This window comes from Oncorhynchus nerka, linkage group LG14, assembly GCF_034236695.1.
Source record: "Oncorhynchus nerka isolate Pitt River linkage group LG14, Oner_Uvic_2.0, whole genome shotgun sequence".
Classification (NCBI taxonomy): domain Eukaryota; kingdom Metazoa; phylum Chordata; class Actinopteri; order Salmoniformes; family Salmonidae; genus Oncorhynchus; species Oncorhynchus nerka.
The window spans coordinates 70,069,542-70,097,370 of NC_088409.1; the positions used below are offsets into that span (position 1 = coordinate 70,069,542).

The 27,829-nt window shown below is 42.2% G+C and overlaps 1 protein-coding gene across 18 annotated transcripts in view; it reads right to left on the minus strand.

The window, feature by feature from the left end:
- The window catches only part of LOC115141782 (elastin-like), a 91,871-nt gene extending 66,684 nt beyond the window's left edge, over positions 1 to 25,187 (minus strand). For 9 of the 18 annotated variants that reach the window (XM_065000337.1, XM_065000330.1, XM_065000332.1 and 6 more), the window contains exon 1: positions 24,855 to 25,184. In XM_065000337.1, the coding sequence (XP_064856409.1) occupies positions 24,855 to 24,984 (130 nt within the window). In that variant the 5' untranslated portion in view covers positions 24,985 to 25,184. Of the gene's footprint in view, positions 1 to 24,854 lie in introns of all 18 variants that reach the window. The other 9 variants (XM_065000341.1, XM_065000331.1, XM_065000336.1 and 6 more) reach the window with 2 other exon arrangements.
- Positions 25,188 to 27,829: the final 2,642 nt, after the last annotated feature.

Here is a 27,829-nt window from a genome sequence, read left to right on the forward strand (position 1 = left end):
TGTATGACACCACGACACTAATCTTACGGTCCAACATCTAGACTGCAATCCATAGTTTTTAAATGACTATATTCCAAACCTCAGCCATGACCAACACTCTAACTTACGTACCCACAGCCTAACCCTCAACCCATTGTACAGCTAACCACTCACTCCTTATTCAAAGTAATCTTGAATCTAGACAACCAAAAATCTAGTCTCGCCTGCCTGTGGGATGAGTCAAACCCATGATGTAGTGCAAAACAAAACTATGGTACAGTAAGAGGTCAAGGCAAAGTCTCAATATCAAAAATGTCTTTGTTTTAAGCTAGCAGTGAGATGAGGTATTGCAGTTGGAGGAACAGGGAACATTTTGACCAAGTCGTAACATTGCATATTCATGTTCCCCGTCTCTACCGATTTTCTAGCCGAGGTCCAGCCCAGTCCCGAGATAGACGTTCTATAGGCCATAAATGGCTGCCTTATGTGTAGAAGGAACCCAACCGAAACAAGAAGAAACCACTAGTTGTTCTGGGACGACTAAACCACACAGCTCTTCTCTGTGAGCGGTGAGCTCAGGCCTCAATTATAACATTATTTGTTTGAAAGAAAAACCTGCTTTGTATCACCTCAAAATGGTGTAGAAGCTGAGGACCTTAAAATGATGTAGATTATATTTAATGACTTTTACATGTGTTGTTGTTCAAGACTAATTCATTTAAGCCACATGTCAAAGGCCCTCATGTTTTTATTTAAGCAGAATATGATGTGAATGTAGGCAGTGCATTGGTATGTAGTCCACTAGGTCCAGTTATTAAGTAGTTAAGTAAAATATTACAAGTTATTACAAGGTATTTCTGTCAGTAGAATTTTGGCAGTATAGTGAATACATGAAGACAGCCCTTTTCTGGTCATGTTCAGTTGGGCAAATGGGGGAAGCAGGAGGGGAAAAACCTGTGGGTATGCTGTTGGTGTATAGAGGGAGGTTTGGCCATGGTTTTACGTAACATGCTGTGACATTGTAAAACGTTTACTGCCACCATTGCCACATCAATGTTCTTTCTCTCTCTCAGCCCCTAGGAGGAGTTTAGCATGTGAGACGTCAGTGCTACTCAACAAGGTAATCAGCAAGAATGTTTGTCTGCTACAGGCTACAGGATTCGGAAATATACTGTAAGAACACCTTAACTGTAAGGTGGGAAGAAGGGAGAGAGAGGGAAGAAGAAAGGGAGAGAGGTGTGTGTGTTAGAGAAGGAGAGCGAGGTATGAGAGAGAGAGAGCGAGAGACAGAGAGAGACAGAGAGAGACAGAGAGAGAGAGAGAGAGAGAGAGAGAAAAGAGGGGGAAACTTATGGCATCCCCCAGCCAAAGCAAACCATGAAGGAATGGAACAAAGCACGCTAATAAGTCAGCTCATGCAGTCGTGTTTCTGGTGGAAAGTTAACATAAACTGTGAAAATCTACACTGGAGCACAACACCGCGCCTGCTGAAGCCCACACTGAGTCACTCATTTGGAGAGAAAGGTTAGCGAGGACAACAGAGTCAGTCATATTCACATAAATCACCCAAATCGCATACCAAAATCTGATTAGCAGAGAGGGAAAATATTTTGTCTATCTGGTCTGTTTTCATTTAACTGAAAATGTATTCTCAATAAAACTCAGTACATGCCAGCAGGGATTTGAATGGTTGTGCTACGGAGCTAGAATTTTTAACATGGTTTTTATGACGTTGCATGTTGTTTTAAAAACACAATGTTTAGGAGTGTAAATAGGGGTCGGTTTGAGTGAATATTTGTTTGAAAGAGAGTGGCAGCCGTGTCCTTGGAAAACAAATGAGCTCACAGCTGAATCGGTCCAAGACAGATCAGAGAGAGGATGCTCTCTAGTCTAACTGCTCTTAATTGAGATGGTGAGGGAGTTGGATGATGGGAAGAAGAGGCGATTGGGTTTCCTTACTGTTTGGACTTGAGGTCTTAATGGCTGGCTGAGTCGTAAGAACTTGCTAAACACACAAGGCTCAAGGTTCCAAATGAAAAAATGTTCACATGGCTGAACATTCAGAGAGGGCTGTCAAGGGAAAAGCATTACACTCTTAGAAAAAAAGGTGCCATCTAGAATCCTTTACACAGAGGGTTCTACATGGAACCAAAAAGGGTTCTACCTGGAACCAAAAAAGGTTATCTTATGGGGATTGCCAAAGAACCCTTTTGGAACCCCTTTTTCTAAGAGTCTACAACATTTAACAAAATACTCTGAGGATGGTGTACAGCGCCTTCAGAAATTATTCAGACCCCTTGACTTTTTCCACATTTTGTTAGGTTACAGAGTTAATCTAAAATTGATTTTTTTTTAAATACACGTCAATGTACACACAATACCCCATAATGACAAAGCAAAAACAGGTTTTTATAAATGTTTGCTAATTTATAAAAAAAATATAAAACAGATATATCACATTTACATAAGTATTCAGACCCTTTACTCTGTACTTTGTTGAAGCACCTTTGGCAGCAATTACAGCCTCAAGTCTTCTTGGTTATGACGCTACAAGCTTGGCACACCTGTATTTGGGGAGTTCTCCCATCTTCTTTGCAGATCCTCTCAAACTCTGCTGCACAGCTATTTTCAGGTCTCTCCATGTTCGATCGGGTTCAAGTCCGGGCTCTGGCTGGGCCTCAAGGACATTCAGAGACTTGTCCCGAAGCCACTCCCTCATTGTCTTGGCTGCCCAAGAGGGCTGTCATGTGCCTTTTACTGAGGAGTGGCTTCCGCCTGGCCACTCTACCATAAATGCCTGATTGGTGGAGTGCTGCAGAGATGTTTGTCCTTCTGGAAGGTTCTCCCATCTCCACAGATGAACTCTAGAGCTCTGTCAGAAGGAATATCGGGTTCTTGGTCACCTCCCTGACCAAGGTCTTTCTCCCCTGATTATCCAGTTTGGCCGGGCGGCCAGCTCTAGGAGGAGTCTTGGTGTTTCCAAACTTCTTCCATTCCTTATATAGACAGGTGCGTGCCTTTCCAAATCATGTCCAATCGATTGAATTTACCACAGGAAGACTCCAATCAAGTTGTAGAAACATCTCAAGGTTGATCAATGGAAACAGGATGCACCTGAGCTCAATTTTGAGTCTCATAGCAAAGGGTCTGAATAATTATGTAAATAAGGTATTTCTGTTTTTATTTTATTTTTAATAGATTTTTAATTTGAAAAACCTGTTTTCGCTTTGTCATTTTGGGGTATTGTGTGTAGATTGATGAGGATTTTTATTGATTTAATCCATTTTAGGTTGTAACGTAATAAAATGTGGAAATAGTCAACGGGTCTGAATACTTTCCGAAGGCACTGTACTGTATGTGTGAATGTGCAAGTCAATGGATTGATTTGTGTGTGTGTGTTCTTAAATGTGTGTATGCTTGCTTGTGTCTGTCCACTCCAGGCCATTTCACTACATGAGTGTGTATTTGTGTTCCACCCTCCTCCCTCAGCTCAGTGGATGCCATGTCATGCCAGCTCCATGGCAGAGCCCCCAGGTAGTGTCCTGTACTTTACCCGCAGGGTGGAATGATTATTCGCCACTTCAACCTGACCTGCCAGACCTGCATTTCACAATCAAAGGGAGGATTTCCTGTCCCAGGGATGAAAGGGAGGGCAGATGGAGTGAATGTAATTTCTGCTCCAATTTTCCGCTGGCCAGAAGCCCGTCCTATCATAACTACTGTACTGTAGCTACCACACCATCCTACTGGGCAGGGCAGAACCCAGTAAGGGGCACTGGGTTCACAAGAACCAACCCAATTGGGTACTCATTGACCTCAGCTAAGAAATGTGAACTATGCTGACCTACAGTATGAAGTCATTGGTTTCTTATCGCTCATCTTAATGTCTAGCTCAAACTCTAAGTGTTCTCTAAGAATGATTTGGTCATGGGAGACTTTTGGAATGCATGTGATTGGAAGTCATACCGGAGGCAAAGGAGACTGGCAGAATTAACCTGCAGTTATATGAGTAACCAGTAACCTGATTTAATCCCATATAGAACGTAAAGTAGTTTCTATCTGGTATTCACCGTGAACATAACATGCCATTTCCTGCATTAGCAATCTATATAGTTTATAAGTCAAACATCTGAGAAATTTTTGCACACGATTACATGGTTTCCCATGAAATGGATCTGGCTTACCTCTGAGGCACTGGAACAAACATCTTATTTAGTCTACGATGTTGAACCATGTTTTGGCATCCTCCATTAGACAATAACATTGCTCCGATTGTTTTGAGTTCAAGTTGAATGGGCTCGTTTTGTCCACGAGACTTAAGCTAACAGATTTAGCCCCATAGGGCGTATCCGCGCTATGTTTAGTTTACAGTTTGCGTATCAGCCAGAGGAATAAGCACTGACATGTTTACCGACCATTAGCTGGCCATAAATGTTATTAAAGCCAGACCAAACAAATCCAAAACTAGAGATCCGAATACAAATGAAAACCTATTTTAAAAGCCTCTATGTCTGATGGTTTGTTCATTGAAACCCTATAGAGGCCTATAAGGGCCCGAGTTTATTGTAAAGTTGTAGAGCAAAAAAGGACTTCTAATGACTGGATGGCAAACAAATTAGTGATTTAATAGAACTTGTTTTCCAATCCAGAGCATTCCTAATTTATCCATGGTCTTTGATGTTTTTTCCAATAATAACTGACGAGAGACATTTTCTTTAAAGGCACAGTAAAGGACATGAGTGTTTACGCCAATTAAGAGAAAGCTGGTGACTAATATAGTCACTTTCAAGACCTTGTGCTTTGGGTGTCTAATAATTGTTCCGTTTTACAGGATAATGAAACGCCTGGAAGTCTATGGAGCACATGTGCACACAGTCGCACGCGTGAACACACTTAGCTAATTGCTAGCATTCTCCACCCCTTGTTAAAAGCTTAGTGAACCATTACTCTCCCATCTCCATCCTCTGGCACTGAGAGCTTTCACAGATCTTTAGGCTAAGCCTGAACTAGTATCTGGGCAGAAGGAGGAGATGAGGAATATGACTAGTCTCCTCTCTAGCCGAGTTAGCTTCCATTCATTTTCCCTTTAGACAGCTCTGCAAGCGTTATTATGTCGAAATAAGATTGTTACTTACCAAATATGGAGTTTCGCTGAGCAACTAACATAATTTACTGCCGTCACCCCCAGAATGTAACTTATTTTGTACATAATGTTTCTGCCACCGTCTCTTATGACCAAAAAGAGCTCCTGAATATCAGGACAGCGATTACTCACCTCGTACTGGATGAAGATTTGTTCTTTAATGAGTTGGATGCGAAGGATTTACTTCAGACACCCGTCAAGGCCCAAATCCTGTCATTGTATGAAGAAGAGACAGAGATATCGGGACGTAGGTCGGGGTGCCTTGTAAGGATCTGGCGGCGAGTGGGTAATCTGCCTCTACCATCAGTCCTATTAGCCAACGTGCAATCAGTGGATAACAAAATGGATGAGCTCTGATAAAGACTATCCTACCAATGGGACATTAAAAACTGTAATATCTTATGTTTCACTGAGTCGTGGCCGAACAACGACATGGATAACATACAGCTGGCTGGGATTTCGGTGCATCGGCAAGATAGAACAGCTGCCTCTGGTAAGACACGGGGTGGCGATCTGTGTCTATTTGTAAATAACAACTGGTGCACAAAATATAATATTAAGGAAGTCTCAAGGTTTGCTCGACTGAGGTAGCGTATCTCATGATAAGCTGTAGACCACACTATTTACCAAGAGCGTTTTCATCTACACTGCTGTTCAAAAGTTTGGGGTCACATAGAAATGTCCTTGTTTTCCATGAAGACATACATGAAATGAGTTGCGAAATGAATAGGAAATATAGTCAAGATGTTGACAAGGTTATAAATAATGATTTTTAATTGAAATAATAATTGTGTCCTTCAAATTTCGCTTTTGTCAAAGAATCCTCCATTCGCAGCAATTACAGCCTTGCAGACCTTTGGCATTCTAGTTGTCAATTTGTTTAAAATCTGAAGAGATTTTACCCCATGCTTCCTGAAGCACCTCCCAATAGTTGGATTGGCTTGATGGGCACTTCTTACGTACCATACGGTCAAGCTGCTCCCACAACAGCTCAATAGAGTTGAGATGTGGTGACTGTGGTGACCACTCCATTATAGACAGAATACCAGCTGACTGCTTCTTCCTTAAATAGTTCTTGCATAGTTTGGAGCTGTGCTTTGTGTCGTTGTCCTGTTGTAGGAGGAAATTGGCTCCAATTAAGCACCAATCTCCCACTTTCCACCACCAAAGCACCCCCAGACCATCACATTGCCTCCACCATGCTTCACAGATGGCATCAAGCACTCCTCCAGCATCTTTTCATTTTTTTCTGCGTCTCACGAATGTTCTTCTTTGTGATCCGAACACCTGAAACTTAGATTCGTCTATCCATAACACTTTTTTCCAATCTTCTTCTGTCCAATGTCTGTGTTATTTTTCCCATATTAATCTTTTATTTTTATTGGCCAGTCTGAGATATGGCTTTTTCTTTGCAACTCTGCCTAGAAGGCTAGCATCCCGTTGATGTTGAGACTGGTATTTTGCGGTTACTATTTAATGAAGCTGCCAGTTGAGGACTTGTGAGACGTCTGTTTGTCAAACTAGACCCTCTATTGCACTTGTCTTCTTGCTCAGTTGTGCACCGGAGCCTCCCACTCCTCTTTCTATTCTGGTTAGAGACAGTTTGCACTGTTCTGTGAAGGGAGTAGTATACAGCGTTGTACGAGATCTTCAGTTTCTTGGTAATTTCTCGCATGGAATAGCCTTAATTTCTCAGAACAAGAAAAGACTGACGAGTTTCAGAAGAAGGTTCTTTGTTTCTGGCCATTTTGAGCCTGTAATCAAACCCACAAAGGCTGATGCTCCATACTCAACCAGTCTAAAGAAGGCCAGTTTTATTGTATCTTTAATGAGCACAACAGTTTTCAGCTGCGCTAACATAAGGGTTTTCTAATGATTAATTAGCCTTTTAAAATTATAAACTTGGATTAGCTAACACAACATGCCATTGGAACACACACAAACCCGAAGCTAGTACTAAGACCGCACTCAACGAGTTCTATAAGGCCATAAGCAGAGGCGACGCTCATAGGGAAACTTAAATCAGTTTGAAATCATTTCTACCAGGATGTTGCATGTGTAACCAGAGGGAAAAAACTCTGGACCACCTTTACTCCACACACAGACACGCGTACAAATCTCTCCCTCGCCATTAATTTGGCTAATCTGACCGTAATTCTATCCTCCTGATTCCTGCTTACAAGCAAAAACTAAAGCAGGAAGTACCAGTGCTCGCTCAATACGGAAGTGGTCAGATGATGCAGATGCTAAGCTACAGGAATGTTTTGCTAGCACAGACTGGAATATATTCAGGAATTCTTTGGATGGCATTGAGGAGTACACCACACCAGTCACTGGCTTCATCAAATGTGCATTGATGATATCGTCTCCACAGTGACCGTATGTACCCCAACCAGAAGCCATGGATTACAGGCAACATCTGCACTGAGCTAAAGGGTAGAGCTGCCTCTTTCAAGGAGCGAGACACTAACCCGGACGCTTATAAGAAATCCTGCTATGGTCTCTGACGAACCATCAAACATGCAAAGCATCAATACAGGATTAAGATTGAACCACACCACACCGACTCCGATGCTCGTCGGATGTGGCAGGGCTTGCAAACTATTATGTATTACAAAAGGAAGCACAGCCGCGAGCTGCCCAGTGAAACGAGCCTACCAGACAAGCTAAACTACTTCTATGCTCACTTGGAGGCAAGCAACACTAAAGCATGCATAAGAGCATCAGCTGTTCAGGACGACTGTGTGATCACGGACTTCCTGACATGCCGCCCCCAGGTGATAAGGGTAGATAACAACACATCTGCCAAGCTGATCTTCAACACAGGGGCCTTTCAGGGTGCGTGCTCAGTCCCCTCCTGTACTCCCTGTTCACCCATGACTGCTTGGCCAAGCACGACTCCAACACCATCATTAATTTTTCAGACGACACAACAATGGTAGGCCTGATCACCGACAACAATGAGACAGCCTATAGGGAGGAGGTCAGAGACCTGGCATTGTGGCGCCAGGATAACAACCTCTCCCTCAACGTGTTCTAGACAAAGGAGCTGATTGTGGACTACAGGAAAAGAAAGACCGAGCACGGCACCATTCTCATCATTGGGGCTGTAGTGGAGCAGGTTGAGAGCTACAAGTTCAAATTATCACGGTCCTAACACACCAAGACAGTCGTAAAGAGGGCACGACAACACCTATTACCCCTCTGGAGACTGAAACGATTTGGCATGGGTCCTCAGATCCTCAAAAATGTCTACAGCTGCACCATCGAGATCATCCTGACTGGTTGCGTCACCGCCTGGTATGGCAACTGCTTGGCCTTCAACTGCAAGGCACTACACAGGGTAATGTGTATGGCCCAGTACATCACTGGGGTCAAGCTTTCTGCCATCCAGGACCTCTATACCAGGCTGAGTCAGAGGAAGGACCAAAAAATTGCCAAAGACTCCAGCAACCCTAGTCATAGATTGTTCTCTCTGCTACCGCACGGCAAGCGGTACCGGATCGCCAAGTCTAGGTCTAAAAAGCTTCTTAACAGCTTCTACTCCCAAGCCATAAAACTCCTGAACAGCTTATCAAATGGCTACCTGGACTATTTGCATTTACGCTGCTGTTACTCTCTGTTTATTATCTATGCATAGTCACTTTACCTCTACAGTACCTACATGTACATAATAGCTCAATTACCTCGACTAACCTGTGCCCCGCACATTGACACTGTACCAAATTGTTGGTTAAGGGCTTGTAAGTAAGCATTTCACTGTAAGGTTGACACCTGTTGTATTCTGCGCATGTGACAAATACAATTTTATTTTATTTTATTTTTATTGTCAAAGTATAATTATGTTTTTAGATTTTTTTTTACAAATTAATAAAAAATGAAAAAATGAAAAGCTGAAATGTCTTGAGTCAATAAGTATTCAACCCCTTTGCTATGGCAGGCCTAAATAAGGTCAGGAGTAAAACTTTACTTAACAAGTCAATAATAATTTGCATGGACTCACTCTGTGTGCAATAATAGTTGTTAAGATGATTTTTGAATGACTACCTCGTCTCTCTACCCCACACATATAATTATCTGTAAGGTCCCTCAGTCGGGCAGTGAATTCCAAACACAGATTCAACCACAAAGACCAAGGAGGTTTTCCAATGCCTCACAAGGGAAGAGCACCTGCATCCTGCTTGCAATAAGGCACTAAAGTAAAACTGCATAAAATTGAGCAAAGAAATTAACTTTATGTCCTGAATACAAAGCTTTATGTTTGGGGAAAAATCAAAACAACATATCTCTGAGTACCACTCGTCATTTTTTCAAGCATGGTGGTGTCTGCATCATGTTATGGGTATGCTTGTCATCGGCTATGACTAGGGAGTATTTTGTCGGGATAAAATAAACGGAATAAGCTAAGCACAGTAAAAATACTAGATGAAAACCTGCTTCAGTCTGCTTTTCAACAGACACTGGGAGACAAATTCACCTTTCAGCAGGACAATAACCTAAAACACAAGGCCAAATATACACTGGAGTTGCTTACCAAGATGACATTGAATGTACCTAAGTGGCCTAGTTACAGTTAAAAAAAAAAAAAAATTATTAAAAAATGTTTTACCTTTATTTTATTTAACAGATTCTTATTTTCAATGACGGCCTAGGAACAGTGGGTTAACTGCCTGTTCAGGGGCAGAACGCCAGATTTGTACCTTGTCAGCTCGGGGATTTGAACTTGTAACCTTCCGATTACTAGTCCAATGCTCTAACCACTAGGCTACCCTGCCGTTTTGACTTATATCGTCTTGAAAATATATGGCAAGACCTGAAAATGGTTGTCTAGCAAGGATCAACAACCAACTTGACAGAGGTTGAGGAGTTTTAAGAAGAAGAATGTGAAAATATTGTGTGATCCAGATGTGCAAATCTCTTAGAGACTTACTCAGAAAGACTCACAGCTATATTCACTGCCAAAGGAGTTTCTAACATGTATTGACTCAGGGGTGTGAATACTTAAAATAAATAAGATATTTCTGTATTCCATTTTCAATAAATTATGGGGTATTGTATGTAGATGGGTGATACTTTTTTGTATTTAATCCATTTTGAAATCAGGCTGTAACACAGCATATATGGAATAAGTCAAGGGGTATTAATACTTTCTGAAGGCACGGTATATAACCGGAAGAAAAACAGTTTGTGAATTAAATCAATGACACAATGAATGCTATAATGATTACCTTAATTCAATCAATCAATCAATCAAAAGTATTTATAAAGCCCTTTTTACATCAGCAGATGTCACAAAATGCTGTACAGATACACAGCCTACAACCCCAAACAGCAAGCAATGCTGATTTAGTCCATGTGTAATAATTCTTTGAGTATTCCACAGCAATGACCATACTGGCTGGCGTATGTTCTTCTAATCCATTTTCCTTGATCGTAAGACTAATGATGCTAAGCAATTTAAACCAACTGGAACTGAAAAAATAAATACATTTGTGCAAGGCTATGATTAGCCTAACCTTGGGCCTTCACTGATGCACATTTTATTTCTTCCCAGACCATATATAGAATAAGCAATTATACAAATCACATGGAGTGCTGGACATGTCACTTTGTTGATTAGCCAGTGGTTAACAATTAGACATAAAATAAGCAAGCCATAAAGCATTATTAAAACTATGCAGTTACACATTCTTTCAAATTCCTCAATAAGATTGTATGAGTTATTCCCAAGAGTGTGATCCCCTGCTCCCAAGAGTCTGATCCACTGCTCCCAAGAGTGTGATCCCCTGCTCCCAAGAGTGTGATCCCCTGCTCCCAAGAGTGTGATCCCCTGCTCCCAAGAGTCTGATCCCCTGCTCCCAAGAGTCTGATCCCCTGCTCCCAAGAGTCTGATCCACTGCTCCCAAGAGTCTGATCCCCTGCTCCCAAGAGTCTGATCCCCTGCTCCCAAGAGTCTGATCCCCTGCTCCCAAGAGTGTGATCCCCTGCTCCCAAGAGTCTGATCCCCTGCTCCCAAGAGTCTGATCCCCTGCTCCCAAGAGTCTGATCCCCTGCTCCCAAGAGTCTGATCCCCTGCTCCCAAGAGTCTGATCCCCTGCTCCCAAGAGTCTGATCCACTGCTCCCAAGAGTCTGATCCCCTGCTCCCAAGAGTCTGATCCCCTGCTCCCAAGAGTCTGATCCCCTGCTCCCAAGAGTCTGATCCCCTGCTCCCAAGAGTCTGATCCCCTGCTCCCAAGAGTCTGATCCCCTGCTCCCAAGAGTGTGATCCCCTGCTCCCAAGAGTCTGATCCCCTGCTCCCAAGAGTCTGATCCCCTGCTCCCAAGAGTCTGATCCCCTGCTCCCAAGAGTCTGATCCCCTGCTCCCAAGAGTCTGATCCCCTGCTCCCAAGAGTCTGATCCACTGCTCCCAAGAGTCTGATCCCCTGCTCCCAAGAGTCTGATCCCCTGCTCCCAAGAGTCTGATCCCCTGCTCCCAAGAGTCTGATCCCCTGCTCCCAAGAGTCTGATCCCCTGCTCCCAAGAGTCTGATCCCCTGCTCCCAAGAGTCTGATCCACTGCTCCCAAGAGTCTGATCCCCTGCTCCCAAGAGTCTGATCCACTGCTCCCAAGAGTCTGATCCCCTGCTCCCAAGAGTCTGATCCCCTGCTCCCAAGAGTCTGATCCCCTGCTCCCAAGAGTCTGATCCCCTGCTCCCAAGAGTCTGATCCCCTGCTCCCAAGAGTCTGATCCACTGCTCCGGTTTCCACACTTCAATCAATGTATTTATCTAAAATAATTCATGTCTGTCATAATTATTTTGCACTGGTGTTTAACAATAAAATGCTTTCTAATGACCTTCAATAAATGGCTTGGAGCACTGTCTTAGAATCACATTTTAACATCACTTTCCCAGTTTTATGTAAAGAACTCTTCAAAATTGAGACATAATTAGATATTTCTCTGTCAGTGTTAAATATACAAAACAAATTAAATACTTTTATTCAATAACTTTTTGGGGGCCATTTTCTGTTTTTGTTGACTTTGCACATGAGCAGCAAATGACTCTCATATGGAGGCAGTGTTTTCCACATGCGGTCAGAGCAGAATAGCATGACAATGTCAGAGTCATTCAACAGGGAAAGACTTCCCATAGCATCCATGGAAGACTCTATCGGCCTGGAACTACGTGCATCTGCAAACAAAGACTAACAACCGCAAGAATGTATGAGTACTTTCTGAAGGCAATATACTTACATGAAATATTATTGCATTTACATGCAGTGCTTGTGAAACAAGACGTTGATATGACGGTCATACTGTACACTGCAGTAGGTGATCAAATCAATGATCTTTCCAGACAATACATTTTTTCGGTTGCTTGTCAATTTTTATTTAGACCTTTTTGGAAGTACATACCGGGTGTGACAGTGGTAAATGTCAATAGTTGCTCAGAGTAACAAACGTATTTTGACATTATAGCGCTTGCAGAAGTGTCTAATGTGGAAATTAATGGTATTTAACTGCACAAAAAAAAAAGCTATTTAGAACCTAAAAGGGTTATTCGGCTGTCCCAATAGGAGAACTAGTATCACACCATCCAGGCCTCCATCCTTCCATGTAAATGAAAGTGTGTCTGTCTCTGGTAAAGCCTGTGTGGCCAGCAGCAGGTCCAGGTCACCCTCCCTCCCAGAAGGTTCTCTGTTGCTCGACTAACTTAATATCAGCCTTCCTCTTCTGATTGCAGTGAAAGGCTCAGTCTTAAAGGAGGCTGACATCCTGAGACCAGGATCTACAGAGCAGTGCAGCAGAGCAGAGCGGAGAAGACTCCCTGGTTCCTGGCACTAAGCAACAACAGCTATCAGACGTGTGGCGTCTGGCCTACTTTTTGTCACAGTTTAGCATTATATTTTCCAGAACGCTTAGCGAGAAAAGGGAGGGGGGAGGTGGGTCAAAGAAAGACAAGAGTGAAAAGAGTAAATCTTGATAGAAGAACTCTGTGCCTCTCTCCCTCCACCTTTCTTCCCCTTCTCTCCTCTCTCCCTCTGACTGAACTCAAGGCCCCAGCCCCAGCCGCTCTGATACACACATCTGTGGAGCAGAGCATAAATATAAAGTATGCAAAGTCAAATAAACAAATGACACACAGACGGTAATATTTTAAAAGGAGGTGGAATTCCGATCTCATCATCGCCACTAATCTTCAGCCCTCTGATGTATCTTGGGTGAGACAGAACCTACCTACTGTACCGGGAGGTTGACATAGTGCATGATCTCTCTCCTTCATAGGTTCAGAGAGAGTGTCTATGAAAAAAACAAGGTTTGCAACAGCTGCAAATTCCTTCTTACTTCGTAAGGTTTGAAGATTTTATAGACGATGAATTGAACATGACAGGAACGTAAGCTATGGAATGACAATCTGAACTTCACAGAGCAAATTGCATCTCATTTCTAAAGAACCTTACTTCATCACATCTTACACAATCTCTTAAAAGGACAGAGCAAAACTAAGTATGTAATTAGTAGTCTGCTCATTGCCTATGATAAGACTAGCATTTTCAAGGATACAGGTTACTTTCAGTAACCATCCAAGGTAACTTACATTTTTATGTTCAGAAAAGGACATGAATAATGAGATATTTACCCAAGTTTTACCCTCATTCTGGAAAGCATAAGTACTCTGTAGTTCGTTATTACACACTTACAGGGTATGAAGAAAAGCACAAAATGTGTAACTTCCAGTCTTTTCTGAACCAGAAATGTCAGTTAAGTTCGAACAGGCCCCCATTACTACCATTTCATAAACTGGGCAAAAATGTATGTGGGTTTGGGACCAGGTCCAAAGATGATGTACTAACTTTGGTGCTAACAAAACAACAAAGATTTATAGAACTCCTAGGTTGACATCACTTAAACCAAGACAATAATCCATGTTACTAAAAAACATCTGTCACATGTTAAGCTTGGAATTTCCTCTTAATCATTTAGTTACATTTGCAAGATTGTCCATCTATATGGTGATAAAAGGAACTATTATCATAACATTGCTTTGTATTTTTATCCCTCTTTAACATGAACGAGTAACAGTATATGATTGTCTCTTATGTTACCCTCTTAATTATGCCATATGAACCATTTAACGGTGAATACCTGAGGTATTAGGAAAAATAGAAAATGCCATGAACGGGTCCTCCAGAACTGGAAAATATTACATTTATTTTTACGATGCTTTATGATTGTCATAAAACAAACAGTGACATGCCGCTACAAACATCTGGCAGATGGAACGTTTTATAAGAGCATCAGAGATGGCTGATTTGACTGAATCTTTACAAGACAGGTTCCTTTAGGATCTGCTGCACGGGGTTCATAGTAAACCTGGGAGATCAGATAATGGACAGCGGGGGGGTCAAAAACTCCAATAGACTGAGGAACATTCCTGGCAAGGCCCATTTGAGAGTGTTGGCCCAGCGAGACCAACCAACTGACCGCCTCCCTCACAGCTCACAGTTTGAGGCCAGTATGTATACCTGGGTTCAAATGGTATTCGAGGTCTTTCAAATACTTTGAGAATTTCCTTTAGCCTGCTTGGAGTGCAATATGGATGTGGTTTGCAGCTTTGCAATTATTCTATTTGATAGTAAGAAGAAGCTGTTTTGTTAGACTTCAGTGGAGCTTTTGATATAATTGATCATAACCTATTGCAAAGAGGTGTTATGGATTTGTATCCTCTGCCTTATCATGGAGAGTTACCTATCTAATAGAACACAGAAGATTTTCATTAAAGGAAGCCTAATTCAAATTCAGTTGAGTGTGGTGTACCGCAGGGCAGCCGGCTTGGGCTATTATTGTTTTCTGTATTTACTAATGACCTTCCACTGACCTTGAATAAAGCTTGTGTGTCTATGTACGCTGACGACTCAACAGTATACACATTGGCTACCACAGTAAAATAAATAACTGACACCCAGTTTTAGAATGGACAGTTGTTATGCACATATTGTTGTTTTATTCCTTTTCCAAATGTTCTAATTGAACTGTAACATGTACATATTGTGTTTTTATTGTTCCTGGAAGATGTTTCATCATTTTTGGGACAAATCACTCGCTCGATGCTAAACCTTATTTAGATCTATTATTGAATAATGTGGGATTGTGCAAGTCAAGGAGACTAAACTGCTGTCTGGTTCCCTAGATAGCAAACTGTCATGGTCAAAACATAGAGACTCAATGGTTGCTAAAATGTGAAGAAGTCTCTCCATGATAAGGCGTTGCTGTGCTTTCTTGACATCTCAGTCGACCAGACAGATCCTACAGGCCCTAGTTTTGTCACACTGGGACTATTATCCAGTTGTGTGGTCATGTGCGGCACACTTAGATATACACGGAGGGCGAATGTCAGTAACATGCATGTCAATCTCTCCTGGCTCAAAGTTGAGGAAAGATTGACTGCATCACTATTGCTCTTTGTGCAAGGTGTTGATGTGTTGAAGGTACCAAACTGTCTGTTGAAGCTGTTGGCACACAGTTTGGACACTCATCAGTACAACACAAGAGATGCAATCAGAGGTCTCTTTACAGTCTCCAGGTCCAGAACAGAGGCTGAGAAACACACAGTATTAAATAGAGCCATGACTACATGGAACTCTCTGCCACCTCATTTACTCAAGTTAGCAATAAAACCAGATTTAAAAAAAATGGATAAAAGAACACCTTATGGCAAAATGGGGACTGTGAAGAGACACAGACAATTTTATATATTTTGTATTGTAATTTGAACTATATTATCTATTGTATTATGTAGGTGGCAGGCCTTGTTGAAGTCTTACATTTACATTACATTTAAGTCATTTAGCAGACGCTCTTATCCAGAGCGACTTACAAATTGGTGCGTTCACCTTAAGACATCCAGTGGAACAGCCACTTTACAATAGTGCATCTAAATCTTTTAAGGGGGGGGTGAGAAGGATTACTTTATCCTATCCTAGGTATTCCTGAAAGAGGTGGGGTTTCAGGTGTCTCCGGAAGGTGGTGATTGACTCCGCTGTCCTGGCGTCGTGAGGGAGTTTGTTCCACCATTGGGGGGCCAGAGCAGCGAACAGTTTTGACTGGGCTGCGCGGGAACTGTACTTCCTCAGTGGTAGGGAGGCGAGCAGGCCAGAGGTGGATGAACGCAGTGCCCTTGTTTGGGTGTAGGGCCTGATCAGAGCCTGGAGGTACTGAGGTGCCGTTCCCCTCACAGCTCCGTAGGCAAGCACCATGGTCTTGTAGCGGATGCGAGCTTCAACTGGAAGCCAGTGGAGAGAGCGGAGGAGCGGGGTGACGTGAGAGAACTTGGGAAGGTTGAACACCAGACGGGCTGCGGCGTTCTGGATGAGTTGTAGGGGTTTAATGGCACAGGCAGGGAGCCCAGCCAACAGCGAGTTGCAGTAATCCAGACGGGAGATGACAAGTGCCTGGATTAGGACCTGCGATGCTTCCTGTGTGAGGCAGGGTCGTACTCTGCGGATGTTGTAGAGCATGAACCTACAAGAACGGGCCACCGCCTTGATGTTAGTTGAGAACGACAGGGTGTTGTCCAGGATCACGCCAAGGTTCTTAGCGCTCTGGGAGGAGGACACAAAGTCTTGACTTGTGCGAGCCGGAACGGTTCATAGGGCAGGGGACATCTCCTGTTTCTGAAGCGTAAGGCAGAGGCAGGACATTATGTAGAGTTATGTATATTATGCATTTTATTTGTTCTTTTGTTTTCTGTTTGGACCCCAGGAAGAGTAGCCGTTACCTTCTAAGTGACTATTTGGGGATCCCAATAAAATACTAAATACTATTGATTCCATCGCAACATTCAAGCTCAATCAAGCCAAGCTAAGGTATTGGAAAAGATTTTGATCCCACGTTTGGGGACCAGGCCTACTAATCACAATGCTGTTCAGTATGGTCGGGAATGAATCATCTGGGTTAAGTAAGTGTGCTTCTTTGTTGAGCATTTGGCACCAGTTGCACGCAGACCAAACATCTTTAGGGAGATGCTTGTGTGGTTGACATTAATCCACTACCGAAACCATGAGCATAAACAAACCATGAAACAATACTTGTTCCCTCACCATGGTAAGGGCTTATGGTGATTAGGGCAGTGCTGTGTAATGTTGTACTCTAGTGTTTTTTTTCAAGGATTTCATGTCGTCTTTACGATCAACCTGTGGCATTACAGTTGTAAGCATGTTAAAGCACAAATCCTTGTAAGTCGCTCTGGATAAGAGCGTCTGCTAAATGACTTAAATGTAAATGTAAATGTAAATCCTATTACATCAGACGTGCATTTGTAAATGGGTTGCATTAAACAGCCTATCTGTGTTACATAGACTCACATAATAAAAGTGTGTGTTGTGTGCAGAACAGTCATGGAGCTACGGTACACCCTGGACATTTCCAGTGCTCTCCTTTTGAAACCAACTCTTCCATCCCAAATCTGGTCTGGTTTGGTTTCTACAACACTCGTACTGGCAAAAATTGTCATGCTCAAAATCTATAACCAGTGTGTCAGTAATGACTCCATACTACATGTTCTATAAGCGCTTCAGATGTTTGGATAAGCGATTTCCCAGCCATGCTATCCTGTTCTAAAATGGCTCCAGAGAGAGAGAGAGAGAGAGAGAGAGAGAGAGAGAGAGAGAGAGAGAGAGAGAGTGCAGCAGTGAGAGAGCATGTTTTAATATAAAACTGCCAAAAACGGATAGAATGTCAGAGCTGTTAACAGTCCTGCCAGTGAGTGTGTGAGAGGAATGAATAAACACGGCAGAATGAGAGTCTTATCTCCAATAGCGGCCTCAGGGGGCTCCTGCCAGCGACTCTGGCTTTGAAAGGGGTCACGGAGCAACAATTAAGGCACGGCCTGGTTCTCAGAGTGTAACTCAAGACTAGGGTTGCAAAGCTACCGGTAATCTAGCAAAGGTACCGGAACATTCAATCATTTTGGTAATTAACAAACAGTTTGGACACACCTACTCATTCCAGGGTTTTTCTTTATTTTTACTATTTTCTACATTGTAGAATAATAGTGAAGAAATCAAAACTATGAAATAACACATATGGAATCATGTAGTAAGCAAAAGTGTTAAACAAATCAAAATATATTTTATTTTTTAGATTCTTCAAATTATTCAAGTGCAGTTGCAAAAACCATCAAGCGCTATGACGAAACTGGCTCTCATGAGTTCCACCACAGGAAAGGAAGACCCAGAGTGTCACGTGTGCTCCCTCTCTGGCCTCTAGGGAACCAGGCTCCTCGTTATGGCACACACCTGTTACCATCATTACGTGCACCTGCGCATCATCAGACTCACCTGGACTCCATCACCTCTCTGAATACCTTCCCTATATACGTCACTCCCTTTGGTTCCATCCCCAGGCGTTATTGTTTATGTTCCAGTGTTAAGTCTGTGCGCTGTTCTTGTTTTGTTTTATGTTGCGTTTATTTATTAAAACACTCACTCCCTGAACTTGCTTCCCGACTCTCAGTGCACATCGTTACAGAGTTACCTCTGCTGCAGAGGATACGTTCATTAGAGTTACCAGCCTCAGAAATTGCAGCACAAATAAATTCTTCACTGAGTTCCAGTAACAGACACATCTCAACATCAACTGTTTAGAGGAGACTGTGTGAATCAGGCCTTCATGGTCAAATTGCTGGAAAGAAATGCCTACTAAGGTACACCAATGAGAAAAAGAGACGTGTTTGGGCCAATAAACACAAGCAATGGACATTAGACTGGTGGACATTTGTCCTTTGGTCTAGAGTCCAAATTGGATATTTTTGGTTCCAACCCCCATGTCTTGGTGAAATGCGGTGTGGGTGAACGGATGATGTCGGCATGTGTATTTCCCACCGTGAAGCATGGAGAAGGAGGTGTTATGGTATGGGGGGTGCTTTGCTGGTGACACTGTCTGTGATTTATTTGGAATTCAAGGCACACTTTAATAGCATGGCTACCACAGCATTCTGTAGCGATACACCATCCCATCTGGTTTGGGCTTAGTGGGACTATCATTTGTTTTTCAACAGGACAGTGACCCAAGGCACTTCCAGGCTGTGTAAGGGCTATTAGACCAAGGAGAGTGATGGAGTGCTGCATCAGATGACCTGGCCTCCACAATTACCCAATTACTTTTGTCTGGTACTGTATAATCTATGGCAATCTATTGTAACATTGGTAATTTATACTTTAATAACTTAAAAAATATATATTCATATATATTCATTTGTTTATATTTGTGTCCATATTGTCCATGAGTGGTACCACTTAGCCTAATGAATGAAAAATGCAACTAATCAACAATGGCATTATTTTCAATTAACTCTGCAACTCTTCCAACTTTTTACTTTTTTTCACAACTGCCACCAGTTTGGTGTCAAAACATTAACAACAAAGACATATTGACATAGTAAAATAATTAAAAGTGTATTAATATTCAAATAATGATATTTATGCTGAAATCCTTATATTAAACACCAATGGTATTCACTAAATTGATGGTTTATATTTAGAATGTTTTACAGCTTTGTTATTCTATTTTTTATTTTAAAATCATATTGTATTATTTTATATATTTTACACAGTGGGACAGAGATAATTACAGGCACCTGTGATAATCAGAAGTACCCAAAAAAGGCCACTAGGTGACTTGTGACAAATTACATAAAATCCTTGAAAGTTACAACATTTCTGGTAGTTTACTGGTAAACTTAGCAAGATACAAGTAATATACCCTCCCTTAGCATCCTTACTCAAGACCAAATGTATATCCCTTCCTCTAAAGAGACCAAAATGAAGTCTAAAATGCCTATTTTTTCTTTCTTTAAATAGTTTTGAGTGGATTCTGTTTTGAAGAAGATGTGATCAAATCACATTACGTTTAAGTCTTCCCCTAAGTGGATGCCCTGTGGCACTGAACAGTAGCCCCTCTGACAACGAGCCACAAGACGCCAGGGTGTCACTTTAGTCCTGTTATCCCTCCCTGGCAGCCCACCTCATACAAAGGGATTAAGTCCAGAAAGGTGCTTCCCTCACAAACACACGTCTCCAATAGATAACTAGAGAGCTACTGCAAAGCTCAACAGAGAAGATCAGAGTCGAGATAATCAGATTGGGAATCTACCAACCAAACCAGCAGTGAAGCATGGGCAACACAACACAGCAAGCCAGGGCAATTCATCACCAGTCTGCCCAACCGACAGGCGAGGTGTGCCATTCAATCTGCCATGATTTCATTCACCTTCAAGTGCAGCCAGGAGAGTTTCACTGAAGGAGAGAACTAACGGATTAGAATCCTCTGAAGTCCTGAAAGCCTGAGCTTTGACGCCAAAAGAGACAAACTGACTTCCAGGGCTTCCAGGCAGCACTGCATGCAGAGGAAAAACTCACAGACTCTGGCTTCTTAATTCTTATGAGACTGGCTGGAAGGAAATTAACAGAGTTGGTGGAACTTTTGTTATTCTTTATCCTCTGCCGGCATCTGCATGCTTGTCAGGGTTGTGTCATTAACAGTGTTGGTCATAAAACAGAAACTAATGACTCTGACACTGTTTTTGAAACCCGTAATTGACTTGAATTGTCTGGACTAAAGTGACCGAGTACACTGAGGTGTGAACTGAAACATTGATATCTGATACACTTCTTGGAAATGTAGCATGTAAAAGAGTGAACAAACTCTGATTACATTACTTTATGTGACTAAGTACAGAAAAGAGATGGACGGTTGAGAGAAGAATTTGTCGAATGCCAGAATAGTTATTAATCCCAGAGGGATTGGCAGTAGCATTGGAAGCTGACAGAATGTTTGGTCTTTCCTTCACAAGTCTCATACTATCCACATACTTCAGGGTAAACATCGGATGGGTGTGGATACCACACGAATGACCATTAATGAAAAGGTAATAAGCCAATTTAGGTCAAACGAAAAGTGCTCAGAGCAGACAGTTTTACAGAGAGATCTTGATTGAACTGTAGTCTCCGCATTACATTTAGTCAGACTATGCCCTTTATAGTGTAATACTTTTGACCAGGGCACACAGGGCTCTAGTCAAAAGTAGTGCATTATATAGGAAATAGGGTTCCATTTGGGACTGTGTCTTTGAGGAAGAGGCCACTTAACTCCATCTGTCTCTTCTCAGATTTATAACGTCCCATTCTCACTCTATCCTATCCATCTGAAAGATGGTGTTTGTAGGAATTGTAAAAAAAATATTGAGGGCTCCCGAGTGGCGCAGCGGTCTAAGGCACTTCATCTCAGTGCTAGAGGTGTCACAACAGACCCTGGTTTGATCTTGGGCTGTATCACAACCGGCCATGATCGGGAGACCCATCGGGAGATGCACAATTGGCCCAGTGTCGTCCGGGTTAGGGGAGGGTTTGGCCGTCATTGTAAAATAAGAATGTGTTTATAACTGACTTGCCTAGTTAAATAAAGGTTAAATAAATAAAAAAAATAGGACAGAGGAACTGATGACACATTTCAGCAGTCTGCCACAGTACATGCTCAGGGACACCAGACAGAGTCATATCACAACTGACAAGCTGCATATTTATTACCCAACTCCTTCCCTGACGTTCCCTCATGCGTCATAACTCATTCACACTCGCAAAAAAAAAAAAAATGCTCCTCAATCCCATTCTCATGATTACTGTCCAAAGTATGAGCAAGCAAAGGGTTTTTTCGGGGGAAAACCCTCTTAAAAAGGCGATTGGGTGTTAATGGGGTTTGCATTACTTTCAGATAATTGACACTTACTTGGAACGAGCTAGAGGGTTTCTTAACTTTCTGGTCACAGCCGGAGACAGCTGGAGCTGGTTTCAGCACCTCAGAACAGGTTTGATAGGGATGGATTTTACGTTCACTGAAGATCAACGTTTGGCTCATAAGCCAATATTGATATTCGCTGGCCCCACCGTCCGTATGCTGTAAATTCTCCCTGAGCTGAGCTGCTGCTCTCAAAAGCTGAACTGAGCTCTGTTTGTTTCAGACGAGGCAATTGGCTCACCAGTTTAGGTCAGTGCAAAGAAGAGTTGGAAGGAAAGTGCTGTGACGGCAAAAACGGAAAACACAATATTAGATTAGCAAATATATTACCTAAGAGATCCACAGTCCTCAGATCCACAGGCTCTGGGCAGTTTTCACATACATTCAAATATCACAGTTGCTTAACAGGTGAATGGGGCTTCTATTGACCTGTAAGTTAACGTGCCATCCAATAAAGTCTAATAAAGAGGAGACAGCTTGGAAAAGGATGATGTATCAAGCATCATAAACGCGTATGTCATGTCAAAATTAGATTAATTTATCATAAGGTGGTTATAACAGGTGTCTGACATGTCACATTGCTGATGCATTACTGTGTGTACATTTTATGATGAATCGCCTCAGTTAAATTTGACCATTTACTCCTATCACACTCATCAACATCGCAGATCCGGCCACCGATTTAAGATACAGTTAAATATGAGACTATATAAGGGCAAAATATTCCAGTCAGGGGTTTTACAATGGACTGTAGCAGCTCCACCATCTATAACTCTATCTGACACCGTTAGAGAGAATGATAGCTCAGACTCAGATACTAACAGATGAGGAACAGAAAATACATGCATTCTTTTTGGGCAAATAAATACATTTTGAAAAGATCTGGCTTGGCTTGAAGAGATCAGACTGCAGTGCAGAACTTCAACATGCTTTCCAACTGGAGGGACTAAACAACTCTGGCTGCTCGCATAAACAAAACAAGAACAATATCAAAGTAGGGAGGGAGGGAAAGAGGAGAAAGTGGAAATTCCTTGCAGCTTGAAGGAAAGAGTGAACGACGTACGCAGCTCCGAGCAATCACTGACCATTTCTCTCTCTCTCCCTCTCTCTCTGTACAAAACGATAAGCTGTTGTCCGCCCCAAACTTGGTTAGAAATGAATACCTCAGACCACATGCTGTGGAACAGAGGAATCTCACACACACACACAGACACACAGACACACACACACACACACACAGACACAGACACAGACACACACACACACACACACACACACACACACACACACACACACACACACACACACACACACACACACACACACACACACACGCGCGCTCAGATCCACACTGCCGTTCACATGGGAATTCATTATGGGTAATTCTACATGACGTAGCTGACGGGAAAGAGGGACCAGATGGAGTTATGCATTGCACACTAACATGCTGCAGTACTGTATGGGATTCGGCTTTACATTACAGTATAGCTACACAGAACTCCCCTCCGGTGCCTGAAGCCAGGGGCGTATTCATTACAGAAACAGTTTACTGTTTAAGAACCAAATGGAAGCAAACAGAGCAAAACGAGAGTTTCTATTGGACAAATTCAGGTAGGTCCCTTCCCATTTTGTTCCGTTTGCTTCCGTTTAATAAATGTTTTGCTACAGAATCGGCGTAATGAATACGGCCCTGATTTCATTCACACTCAAAAACACTGAATCCTGTTGGAAACAGTCCTCTCTAGAAACCAAACATACTGTATGTCAATTTGTGCTAAGCCAGGTCACTCATATCTCTGTATTACTGTGTTTAGGATATACTGTATATATTTTATTGTTCACTCTTCCTAGTGAGCACTTCCAACATTAGCCAATTGCTGGACAGTTCCTCCAGCTTTATCTGAAATTGTATAAATTCAAGAAACAATTTTAGAGGTCCTAATAAAATGTGTTTGTTTAGGTTTTATAACCACCACAATCATTTCATTTCACTTTTAAATTTAAGCTATTATGTTGTTGTTTGAGTCAACATATAAAATCAAGTTGAAAATATTGCTGGAGATCCAATTGTTGGATCAATATTATCATGTGTGACACAGATTTTCGCAAAGACTACCTTTCATATCCTCAATATAAATCCTTTACAATTCTTAAAATACAAATATGTACCTAATAAAGAAATGAGACAGACTGCATAAAGTACAGTATTTTGACACTGAATCTGCCTTTAGAAAGACAATCCTCTCTAAAAATACCACAACAACAACTCTAACCCTGCAGGCATAAATACTGTATCTGGTCCAAAACCTGGACAATATTAGCCACAACTACAAGAACACAAAGCACATGCAAATATGGAGCAGATTACCATTGTGTGTTTTAATTATAATCGAGACAGTGAGTGGTAGATCTGCAATGCAATGGAACAGAATTTTGTTATCTTGAACTTCAAGTGCAATGGAAAGTTGGGGCTTTTAAAATATTTGACACTTGTACAGAGAGTCAGATAGAATCAACATGACTGAATAGTCATAAGTGCTACTTTCAAAATAAATATTCAGTTCGAAGTATGGTTTATATTTTAGATGCAAACATTTTGAGGGTATTTGAGAGAAAAACATTTTTTTTACGGAGAAAAGGTTTTGTGTGAATTTTGCACAGAAATAAGTTATCTGAATTGCTTTCTAGACAGGTCCTCTTTAGCAGGGTTTGCAGACAAAATAAACAAGACACGACTGGGTCAGTGGATATCAATGCATGCATGACAAATATACCATACACTTGATGAAACAGGCAGAACTGCACACACAACAAAGAGGTTGGAGTGGTTAAAGTCCTCTGTGTAACAACTGAGAAGCGTAAAGAGAAACACAGAGACAGACCTGCACCTGTTCTAAACTAAGCCTGCTATCTAGGTAGCAGAGGTCATGGCTGAGTTCACCAAGGCACACACCTACCTCCTTGAAGAGAGGGCTGAATCAGAGATAGGTAGAAGAGACCATGAAGGAGTGATAGAACCATTCTGTTAGCCATCTCGCTCCACAATGCACCACCCCTCTCACAATCGGCTGGTTTTATTCTCCTCATGCTAATTACCAATAACCAGAGGTCTTCAAGTACAGAAGAAAGATTTTTTTTTTTTTTTTTTAAGTGGAAAAAAAAGAGAAAAGATATGGGCCACTACGTAATTAAGAGAGGGCAAAGACTTTTGGTTCAATGGATCACTTCGCTTTTTTCCCTCCCCTATGTCTGGTGTTGCTGTTTTTATTCTGGTCACTCCTGCCAACAGTGCAGCCTCTACTGCCAGAGAGAGAGAGAGAGAGAGAAGGGGGGAGAGAAAAGAAAGAGAGAGGGACGGAGAGAGAGAGGCAGAAGGAGACACCCCCCTCCTTCCCACCCCCCTCATCCAAAAGGAATTGCACTGTCTGCCAGACATTTGCATGGATTCAGAGAGGACTTATCTTTTAAAGTACACAGTGAGAGAGACAGAGGGGGAGAGAGACAGGGAGAGAGAGTAAGAGAGAGACTGGGGAAGAGAAAGAGAGGGAGATTAAACCAGTGAACAAATCTTGGGTAATTACCTGTTTTCCATGACTATTCCTCTTAGTAATAGAGTAGAGGGTTTTCAGCAACACAATATCTTAAGGGTTTTTTCCACAGGTTCAGTGGTGTTCCGATGACCCTAAATCCTTCCAGACAGAGGGAACAACTATCAAAGAGTTTAAAAGAAAAATAAAGTAGACTTCAATTCAGTAACAAACTTTCACCAAATATCAAGGCAGAAACATAACAGAGGCAGCAGATAGTCTGAAGAGGCTAGAAATAGCAATTCATCCTGCCCAACGGCCCACGTGTGAAGAGCGGTTCTAGCAGGGCAGTGAGAACACTGCCAGCGTCACTGAGAGAGAGATGGCTGTCGGAGAAATGCCTTCTAACAAACATCAGACTGTTGTTCAGCTAGGCCAGCTTGGTCAGCAGGATAAACGTTTAAACACACACATACAGTTACATCTCCAACTGAGCAATGGAGCTTGAAGCAGCCCATTCCGATTCACAACCTTGACACAGTTTGACAATCTACTGTCCTGAGTTACCCTGCCAGGATAAGGACAGACCTCTGAGCTATTAATCAGCTTGAGAGGCATTCCGATGACGTTTTGACGACAGACCCTACCTATGGGGTCTCTATGGAAGCTGCTGGGTAGACATCACCTACTCCCCGTGCTGCCCCTGGATCTCAGAGAGCATTCTGCTCATGGCCAGAATTCCTCTTTTATGAGAGTTTCCAAAGTCAGCATATTGTACAGGCATTAGGAGAGAAATGATTCACTGTGCTTCCTCCCTTTCTCTTACAGGTAATACCTGCATTGCTGTAATACAATCTCAGTGTACACCCTAGCACTATTGCACACATTTATTTTAATTAAGTGTGGCGGAGCCCTCTCCATTCCATTCAGAACTTAATGGTAAACATTTGCTTTACAGTGCTATGGCTTTAAAGTCACCCGCAATACAAAGGAAAAACGTATTTAGCGAGCCAGCTCATAAAGTAAAAGCGGAACCGAACTTCCTATTTTCTTGGACTTTCCATCCAAAACTTGGGTTGAAATATCTCACTTTTCAGTCAGCCATGACTGTCAGGTTAGAGCTCTGTGCCATCTCACGAAACCAGTGCTACTAAACCATGATGCTGGCTAGCTCAGCACTGCACCAGATTACCCAAATGATTACCCAATAAGAGTCCCATTTCCAGGGTTCACTGTGGGTTAACATATTCTTCCTACAAGGGGGAGAATCTAAATTCTAATCTAGAGGATAACCAGAACTCAAATCATCGGTTTCAGATCTGTTGTGTCGGTTGGAGGTTTGTGTTGGAGATAAATCACTGGCAGGTGACTCACCGGGTCACTTCCTCTCCAAACACCTGTGAACAGTTTCAGTTCAGCATAGGAAGTGCAGCCCATTACTTTCCAAACATCTCACTGCTGACAAGGCTGTCATTGTTCATCCTTCATTTGTGTCCCGGGACACATATTTGGATTTTGAGGTGAGAAGGGGGGTCAAACGGGGTTTCTTTCTCTGGCAGGAGTCGGGGCCAACACTGATTATTCTTTCAGACATAAACTTGACACACAGGCTATAGCACACATACAAATAGGCCATGTTGCCCAAGACAAACAGTACTCTTCATAGTGGCGACATACCTCATTTACGTCAAGATTCCCTGATTTTGATCCCCTCCAATCAGGCTTGCCTCAGGACTCCTACTGTTTTCTAGTTGGAAGGGGCCATTGGTCATTCACAAACAAACGTGTTTACTACAGTTAAATATCAACCCCAGTGGATTTCCCATGCTTCCAATTGTTTTTTTCAGATTTTTTTTGGAGTGCAGAATCATCTGGTCTTTTATTGTATAGAGGTTTCACAATAGAGAACACCAGGTCAACGAGTTGGGTCACTGTGACATCTAAAGAAGTGTACAAATCCAGGGGGGTTCTTTCAGGTCAGCCAGCGGGTATAACTTGAAGAGAACCTATATCAGATAAGACATTTATTTTCTTTTGACGGAATGGAATTTCTGAAAGCATCAAATCAATCAAAGGGTTTATTAATAACTTTTCAAGTTCATAACTGTGCGCTCTCCTCACACAATAGCATGCTATTCTTGCACTATAATAGCTACTGAAAATTGGACAGTGCATTTAGTTTAACAAGAATTTAAGTTTTCTGCCCATATCAGATATGTCTATGTCCTGGGAAATGTACTTGTTACTTACAACCTCATGCTAATCACATTAACCTACGTTAGCTCAACCATCCCACAGGGGGGACACCGATCCTGTAGAGGTTTTAACAGTCTGATGGCCTTGAGATAGAAGTTGTTTTTCAGGCTCTTGGTCCCAGCTTTGATGCACCTGTACTGACCTTGCCT